This window comes from Notothenia coriiceps, unplaced genomic scaffold (genome assembly GCF_000735185.1).
Source record: "Notothenia coriiceps isolate Sejong01 unplaced genomic scaffold, NC01 NC01_scaffold00004778, whole genome shotgun sequence".
In the NCBI taxonomy this organism is placed as follows: domain Eukaryota; kingdom Metazoa; phylum Chordata; class Actinopteri; order Perciformes; family Nototheniidae; genus Notothenia; species Notothenia coriiceps.
In genome coordinates this window covers 1,285-10,356 of record NW_011337479.1, presented here as the reverse complement: position 1 = coordinate 10,356, position 9,072 = coordinate 1,285, and the positions used below count along the sequence as shown (strand labels likewise).

General features: G+C 38.6%; 1 protein-coding gene across 1 annotated transcript; it reads right to left on the bottom strand.

Moving 5' to 3' along the window:
• Positions 1-1,107: 1,107 nt before the first annotated feature.
• On the bottom strand, positions 1,108-6,199 carry LOC104942545 (aryl hydrocarbon receptor nuclear translocator 2-like). Its single transcript, XM_010767773.1, has 3 exons — positions 6,085-6,199; positions 2,349-2,396; positions 1,108-1,379 (listed from the first exon to the last, which is right to left on the bottom strand). The coding sequence occupies exons 1-3, from the start codon at positions 6,192-6,194 to the stop codon at positions 1,232-1,234; spliced, it is 306 nt and encodes a 101-aa protein (XP_010766075.1). The 5' UTR covers positions 6,195-6,199; the 3' UTR covers positions 1,108-1,231.
• Positions 6,200-9,072: the final 2,873 nt, after the last annotated feature.

Genomic DNA, 9,072 nt, shown 5'->3' with positions numbered 1-9,072 from the left:
CTTTTGATGGCGCAATTATTTTTATGTCAATAGCACCGACCACACCGGGCATACATGCAATTGCCATGAAGTTGGCTTTGATCCTGTGTAGTTGTTGATTGTCCAAAGGAAACCGGATAAACTGTTGGATGATATGTGGTCTAGAGAGCGCGTTGATGGTTTGGTTTATGGCACAGCTGACTGATGGTTGCGATATTCCTAAATCGTCGGCATTGCAAAGTTGCATTTTCCCTGTTGCTAAATATCGTAGTGTTGCCAAACATTTTATTTCCGGACTAATCGGGTTATTCCTGTTAGTCGGGGATGTTATTGCATCCCGCACTAATTCCACAACAAGTTTGATACCCTCACGATTTAGCCTATATCTCTTGATCAATTCACAGTCTTCCATTGTCTCCAAAACATTTCGTCTCTCAGCCATTTTCAGATTCTTTGTGAATAGGTCTTACTGAGTTAGGAGTCCTCTCGAGGACTTTTAAGCTCTCCCAGACTTAGGTGCTACTTTTAGGCTTAAAATACTTTGTCAATTGCTCTTAGTGAATAAAATTAGGAGTCCTAAATTTAAGACTGACACGCCCATTATGCTTAGGAGTTTCTCCTAAATTCGCCAGTTAGGAGCTACTTTTAGCCCTAAAATCCTTTGTGAATACGGCCCCTGATCATCATCATCATACCTGCAGAGAAGAGAGGACCGCACATGTAACTCATCGTACACACAGTGTAAAGACATCATGAAGCAGCTTTACTATCAGTACTCCTCAAATGCACTGATGGTCACAACATAATGTCAGACTCAATGGTTAATGCTTGATGGTAAAAACATGGCCGGTGTAACAGGTGCAATGATAATGCAATTGTGTATTTATTTATTAGCTACTTTTTACAACATGCTATTTGCATTAATAACATGATGAATTTATACTATATATATATATATATAGTATAAATTCATCATGTTAATGCATACATTTACTTTGTAGAACAAAAAGCATCCAAAATTCATTCCACAGTGATTATTAGTGATACAAACAGGATGATGTTATATTCTATAATAATATAAAACTTTTTAAAAAGAGCCATTTGAATACAGAGCACTTTTACTTTTGATACTTGAGTACATTTTGCTCAGAAAACGTGTGTACTTTTACTTAAGTCACATTTAAACTCAGGACATATTTTAAGACCACAGTGTTTCTAGTTTTACTTAAGTAAAGGATTTGAGAATGTTCCATCACAGTGAACTAGAGCTGTTGGTTAAGGGAAGCAGTATTGTAGTATTTCTGCAGCAGAGGGCAGCTCCTCCTCCTCTACTGGCAACGCTCAACTTAGCAGAACAAAGGTCTTTACTTACTGCACATCTTACAGACATACACACTACACTATGAGAAAGAAGAAAAGGAAATAAATGATAAGTGAGTTGAAGGTTGATATGCATTGGCAGATAGAGACTTGAATCCCTCTCAAAAAAAGACAAAACAAAAAGTAAGCCATGATGTGTCCATGTAACAGACAATGTTAAAAACTAAAGTGCATGTATACTTTAGTACAGGGGTTCCCAAAGTGGGGGTCGCGAGATGATTACAAAATAAAAATTTAAAAAAATAATAATAATTTTTGTTATAATTTAAAAACTAATTTTTAATAATAACGTTTGCATAGACATTTTCAGGGGCGGACTAGCCATCTGTATAATTTCCCCGCAACGAGGCTCCCTCAACTTTTTCATACCAAGCACACACACACACACCCCCCCCCCCCGTCGACAGGGGGTCGCCAGTCTCTGGCACTGTTGTTTTGGGGGTCGCGGGCTGAAAAGTTTGGGAACCCCTGCTTTAGTACACACTTCATTTGAATTTCAGTGTACTAAAAATGAGATCGAACAACTTAAATTTGCTAATTTAAACAACTCTAATTTATCAGATTTTATTATTTTTGTGAAGTAGTTCTAGAACAGTGTGGTCCGCGAACCACTGGTGGTCCTTGAGCGCCCCCGACTGGTCCGTGAATATATTGTTAAAATTTCACATTTGAAATAAATAAATAAATGTTAGTTTTCCGCACTCTCGCGGGAATATCTCCGCAATGGAGCGAGGTTAAGTTTAACTTTCGATTGCATGATATAGCCCAGTGAAACACCTTCATCACACATGTTGCCACTTGTTTGTACCCTTTTCAGCCGATTTGTAATCTGTTCTAGAGAAACGATGTGTTTTGGGATATTTGTGGAGTTAGGTGGTCCGCGAGTGTTTTTTTATTGGTTAAGTGGTCCTTGGTATGAAAAAGTTTGAGACACACTGTTCTAGAACATTTCTCACAGGACCGTTGCTACCTGCTCTCACTGTTCTTACCTTGAGAATTTGCTCGGTCCCTCTCCGTCTTCATCGTCAAAGTCCATTCTGGGAAACAATCACAGGAAACACAATCACTACTTCTGATAGACTCACAGCGCCCTCTCATGGTCAAACTGACGGTGATTTCTAATATGTCTAATCACTTTCCAGGCAGTAGAAATCAGTTTGAAAGAATGCTCATCTCACAGTGAGTTTACAGTTTCAAAACATACACCTACGACAGGAGTTAGCATACATACATATGTAGACAATGTACTATTGGCATTGCAGTATAATTACCAATATGTACAAACATAGTCTCCTAAAAGGACTTGTCAGAAAGCCTGAGGGAAAGATTAAAGGTGATATAAAGGGAAGGCAGAGTAGAGTGTCAGAGTGCTGCGCATCACATCCTGTTTCTACACCTCGGTTTTAAATTGCTCAGCTCCACTGATCAAAGAAAAATAAAGAGATTCAATAAATGGGCAACAAGTGATGATTATTGCGCACTTGTTGTAATTGCAAGGTTTTATTCAGTGTCATTATTGATTTGACGGTTTAACAAAACAGGTTTGCATATATTAGGTATTTCCTGAGCTGATCATCCATATTGATCATAGAGAATATGGTCAGGAAAAGCCAACGGATCTGTCTACACATGAAGTGCAGACTCGCGTCTACCGTTCAGCCAGTCAGGGTAATTCCAAAAACATTGTTGATATGTGCTATTGATAAGCTGATCAGCTGCTCTCATACAGCCAGCAGCTTCAAACATCCCTGTAAACTCCCAAAAATGGGATAAACTAATCACATATTGGTATTCTAAATTTAGTTAGTTTCTCGCCTTAAAAAGGGGTTATAACTTAACAACAATTCATTCAAAAGCTTAAAAGCAGTTTCTTTGGCAAGTAAAGGTTGATAAAGATGGGGACGCTATGCAAAGTAATGGAAACAACTTTCCTTCCGGGAGTACCAACACATAATAATGTGAGCTCCCTGGAGCAGGTGAAGCATAAGGGGAAATATGGTTACAGTCAATGGCTTTTTCCAAAGCAGTTGATTGTTCAAATAAGCTTTTTATAGCCAATTACGAACCAAAACTCTAAAGATAACTTGTTCTTGGCCATGTTAAGCGTTTTGCCTGGGTAACCATGGCGATCTTACCAGTTTAAAAGCCACCTTTTTTAATATTCAAAACTAACATTAGGCCCAGCATACCTCGCTATCGCACAGATCTTTCTTCTAAGCACTTCCCTCTGGATATTTGCGTCTACACACACAGTATGCTGTTTGGTATGCTCCATCAAGCTGGGGGCTTCATGCATCGTGGCAGCATCAGGGGCTGAGGAGAGGATCAATGTGTCTGTTGTTGACTTTGGATCCTCTTACTGAACTACATCCTGCCTCTACTACACAAACACACACACACCTTAATAAATAAAGCATCATTGACGTAGACAATAACAGTCCCTGTAGCCTCGCTGAGCCAAGTTTATTTGGCGTATTGCCAAGAACCTGTATTATTAATTAATGTGTATGCAGGCCTAATGCTGTGTACAGGTTAAATGCATCGAGCTGTCACATTGCTTATTTTCCTTTCGTTTTTAAAATGACAGAAAAAGCATTATTATTTAATAAGGAGAGGATGAAGAGCTAATGTTTACCCAACATTCAGAAAGGACACATCATTGTTGGTAGGGGGCAGAAAAAAATCCTTAAATTAGAGCTAAAACTAAAATGCTCAAGTCATTGAATAGTCAAAAAATGAACTAAAGCAACAAAAAAGTGATTCATTATTTAAGTCTATCATTATGCAGGTTTTCATGGTCACAGTCAACTATATTTTCTTTTTAGTTCCGTTTTATTTTCTGTTTTAAAATGTTTGTATTTGTTTATTTTCTACCCTTTTTATTTTTTCAAATTATGTGCAATGCCTTGCCATGACAAATCCTTTTTCCTAATTTAGGATCAGTAAAGTACATCTTATCTTATCTCAAATACTAAGTATTTGATGGTATTCCCTGCCATCTACAAGAGAACAAAATGGAGTTTAAAGGACCAAAACATGAATCAAAATATTTTTTTAATTAATAATCTAATTGTTCTTTAAAAGATGTTGTATTAATGTGTTTGTCTAAATCATTCCTATATACATATCATATTGAAGCGATGGGGCCCGGCCCTGTGTCTGCACTGTATGGCCCCTTCACGAAGAACCCAGTTACTGGGATCAATTAGGAGAAGATGGTGATCATTAAAACAATCATTTATCTGTGAACAGCACCCACAAAGACATCTCTCCATACGTCACAACAGAAGATGCTTTACAGGTTAAGTATCGTCAGCTCAGGTTAGCTATCATGGAGGCAGTGAAGATAAGAAGTTCACCAGAACATATACGTATATATCAAGTGCAGTGATCTCATGAAAATAAAGATTAGTGTGTTGTACTTTAGCTGTGTGTGATGCAGGGTGCTTTAGTTATGTCCCTATGTTTAATGATGGGACGTTTCAGACAGCAGCAGTAATGTAAACCGCTGCTGAACATATATTTCATGTCACAATACTAAATGACTCTTTCAGCCTTTTCTGCTAAACATATATTCTTTTTATTAATGGTCGCAAATCAACAACACTTATGGCCCCACCATCTTTCAGCAAATCAATAAAACAGCCGGTGTGCTAGTGAGAGAGGCAGAGAAATAGTGAGACAGCACCTACTTGTTAGGCAGTATATGGATATTATACCAATACTATGATATGACACTCTTAGATTTTAGTATATACTGTATATCGCTTTAATTTTCTGAAATGTTCTAGTTGTTCTATCATAATGCATTAATATGCATTACCCTGCAACATGTTTTGTTTTTATACATTGTGCAGAATTTCCCCTGTGCTGAATAGTCGATGCAAGACAGCAAATGACCGAGGAGGAGGGAAAGAAAAGCAAAACATAAAAACGTCTCCACCTACACTTAAACACTATGGTTACACAATCTGTTATATAATTGAAATTACTATTTCCCTTATAGAACTTCTTGTTTTTTTTTAACCCAAGTGCTATTTCTGTGGCAAGCCTGGAAATATAAAAAAACTGAAAACTCTGTTCCCCCAATAAACAGTGAGTGGTTACTGAATAAAAGAACGATGTTTGGTTAATAAATAACCGGTATGCTCCCAGATGCTTTGAACAATAGAGTCAACAAAGCCGCTAAGCTTATTAAAAGAGCTATGATTTGTAAATTGATGAAAGGCTGGTCGGCAGTTACATGGAGCATAGCAAAGGTAGATGTTGTGCCTTTCAAGAATAAACACTGTTTAAAACCCAATAATTGCCTGATCAGAATATGAACAAACTACTGGGTCAGCAGCCAGACCTTAAATACTAATTTTAAGTTTTTTTTTTTTTTCACTAATACAACCAAACAGAAGATCTCAGGGAGACGGTCAAAGACGCTTTTCTGAAAATGTGCAATGTTTTCAAATCAAACCAGTCATAACTGCTGCAGAGCGCTCGGAAAAGACGCTGCTGTGCTTTTTCTCCATGTGGTTCCATAAGATGCCATGCACACTGTGTAGACACTCTTTGAGGCAGATGTTACTAGCCAGTGTGAAAGGGGACCCACAAACATCTGTTGTCTCCTGGGAACTGTCAGCTGTTATTTTGAGACTCTGCTTTAAAAATATTTAAACCTCTTGCTGTAACGATGTACAGTATATGTAGTGGTTACTCTCTGGAGCAGGTACTCACCCTCCTGACCTCCTCTTCCCCCCGCGGCCTGGCACAGCTCCTCCCATCCTCACCTGACCGGCTCCAACGGCCCCCGGCATGGCGACGGTCCCCGGCAACTCACTGCCCATCTCTGGAGGACACAATAGCAGAGTCAGCATCAGTCGGTCACACAGGACCACCATCCAACATTGTTTCCTATTTCTCCAATACTTTTAAAAACATTTTCTCTAGTATCTGACATGTTTTGAAGAGCGATTCATCTTAAAAATAAAGAAATAGATGTATTTAATAATATACATTGTATATTTTTACATACATTAAATATAAGTTTTGCCATAAGGCCAAAGCAAGGTGATCTGGTAACTCAATTTTATCTTCTGCATGTCAGTCATACATTGTTTTGAAATGTGGCAACAAAGGAAATGAATCAGACTGTAGGCTGACAAACAATGCATGTTTCAGAATATTCATAATTCAACTCTGCCAATTATTTATGAGCAAGACAATGCAACACCTTTTTTAGGCCCCAATGATACACACTTTTTGTTCTTGAAAAGAAAAAAATACATTATTGTTCCACAGAAATAATTTGTTTAAAATGATTTGAACTGATTTCCAAAATGTCTGGATCTATGGAAAGAAAGATTAAAAAGCTTAACTGCATCACAGCTTATCGCCATAGAGACAGGGGAGAATGAAACGGAAATATTTGGTAAATCAAGAAATCATGACTCCAAGAAAGGGTCAGAACATAATACACATGGTTGCAATATGACTCATTTCCAACCTCCCAACAACACACCGATTTTGAACTTACTATAATTTAAGAGAAGTTGAAATATAAGTCTGTGATGCTAGATCCTGCATATTTGGGGTTCTTTGTGATTGAAACATGCTTAAATAGTAACACATTTAGTGTGTCCATCAACCAGTCTGGTTAATTGGTGGATGTATAAAAAGAACTGGATACAACGTCGGCGATGGGGGGAAATAACTCTGGATTCAGCTTTTAGCGCATTATACAACCGTTAAGCCTTAACGATTTAAATAAGGGCTATCTAGACTGGGTAGTAGATTTAACAACAAAATAATCTGATTTACAGTACAGATGTCTCTTTCCTCATGTTTGTCAATGGGGAAAACTATTTTTGGGCCTTATGAAGTCGGGCCTTTTTAAAACTCGCCTAAAAACCCATTTTTATTCCTTGGCTTTTAACCCAGCATGAGACTCTGTTTCTGTTTGTTTTTATATGCTTCATTGGTTTTGTTGTTTTTATATTGTTATTTATTGTTATTGTTGTTTTGTTTTTGTTTTTTATGGCGTGTACAGCACTTTGTTTCAGCTCCGGCTGTTTTGAAAAGGGCTTTATAAATAAAGTTGAGTTGAGTTGAGAGTGACGCAAAAGTTATATTACCACCGTTTGGGCACAACAAACATAATTTGCTTCAGTGTCAGGTGCACTTCCTGGGGGCTTGGGTTGATCCCTGCAGGGTAGGACAGATGACTTTCTTAGCAACATTGGGTTCAAATGATCAGGGCTTTAAACGTTGGTGTGAGTGTGAGAAAACCCTGTAGTTCTGAACTTCAGTTTCAGCTGTCAGCACATGTTCCACAGGGCTGTGTAGAGCAATCAGTCTCCAGACACACAGCGCCGCCTGGGGCTCTGGTTACCTGCTTCAATACCAAATACTGTCTGATGTTTGGGAATACACACACATCCCCCCCCAATTGTCTTTATCTTGTGTCCCATATTCACTAGCACAGTGTGAAGAAAACACACAGAAGAAACAACCCAAAACCACTGACAGAAATAAAAACATTACATCACTGCTAAATTAGATAATTAACTACCAAAGACATAAATTGACATGAAAACAGTTAAAGGAAAAAATTAAAGTAAAGAGGTCCAAAAATACTAAATTATATAAAACATTTTCTTTACTCGGTAATGGAGGTAAAAACAATGCTGACAGGATGTATACTGTCTCCATCTTCCTCTCATATTTACCTCTCCCTAAATACATTATTTTCCTCCATGTTTATACCCCACTCCATGCCTCACTGTTTTCCCCTCCATCTCTCCGCTCCATTCACCCCCCAATCACTCACTCTCTCACTCATTGAGCCAGCTGTAATGGATCGGCCAAACAAACCCTCTGCTATGCCCCGGTCCAGCGAGTATCATAGTTAATATTTGATACCGAGTGCATTCCCACCCCCGACCCCCCTCCACATCTTTCCAGATAAACGGAGTCACACTCCAGTGCAGGCCTTCCAGGAGCAGTGCTCCATCACTCATTCATGAGGTGGCTTTGGTACCACACGGCTCTAAACCAGCCTCTGACAAGAGACAGCTTCTCACAATCAGTGCAGTCATCAGCCACAGCCGTCTGAAAGGCACACATTATAACCAGTGGTATCAGGTACTATGGGGCCTCATTTATAAAGGGATATACGCTCAAAAAATGGCGTACGGCAGTTTCTACGCAATGTTTGCGATTTATAAAATACTAACTTGACGGGAAAACGTGCGGTCCTCCACGCAAACTCTAACCCATGCGTACGCACTAAGCACAAAAACGGGAGAGACGAGAAACTGCGACACCGTTGGCAGAAGGAAGAATGGAGAGAAATATGTGGAAATAATACCATAAATAAAATGTTATCTCTCATTTATCATATATGAAGAATTCATTTTCNAAGTTGGGCATTTTAACATTGGGGTCTATGGAAATTGCTCCCTTCTGCAGACTGCTCCTACTGGCCACATGAACTGCAGTTTGAGGCACTTCCGCATTGGCGTCCCGGCTCTTCCCCAGAGTTTGCCGCTTGGTTAGCACTCATTTATCATATATGAAGAATTCATTTTCAAACATTGATTAAAGCCAATCTTAAAATGATTTAACAAACGCCTGTTTGAGACTCCTCACTGCACACAAAAACATAACTGGGAGAAATAAATAAATACGGATATGTTATTTAAGTACGGTACGCAAAGTTTGGTG

What these genes read in the sequence shown, in the direction of transcription:
- LOC104942545 (XM_010767773.1), bottom strand. Translation starts at nt 6,194, where the DNA reads ATGGGCAGTGAGTTGCCGGGGACCGTCGCCATGCCGGGGGCCGTTGGA. An exon ending in GGGAAGAGGAGGTCAGGAGG is followed by an intron (nt 2,397 to 6,084) that starts GTGAGTACCTGC and finishes ATTGTTTCCCAG; the next exon opens with AATGGACTTTGACGATGAAG. An exon ending in GGACCGAGCAAATTCTCAAG is followed by an intron (nt 1,380 to 2,348) that starts GTAAGAACAGTG and finishes TCTTTCTCATAG; the next exon opens with TGTAGTGTGTATGTCTGTAA.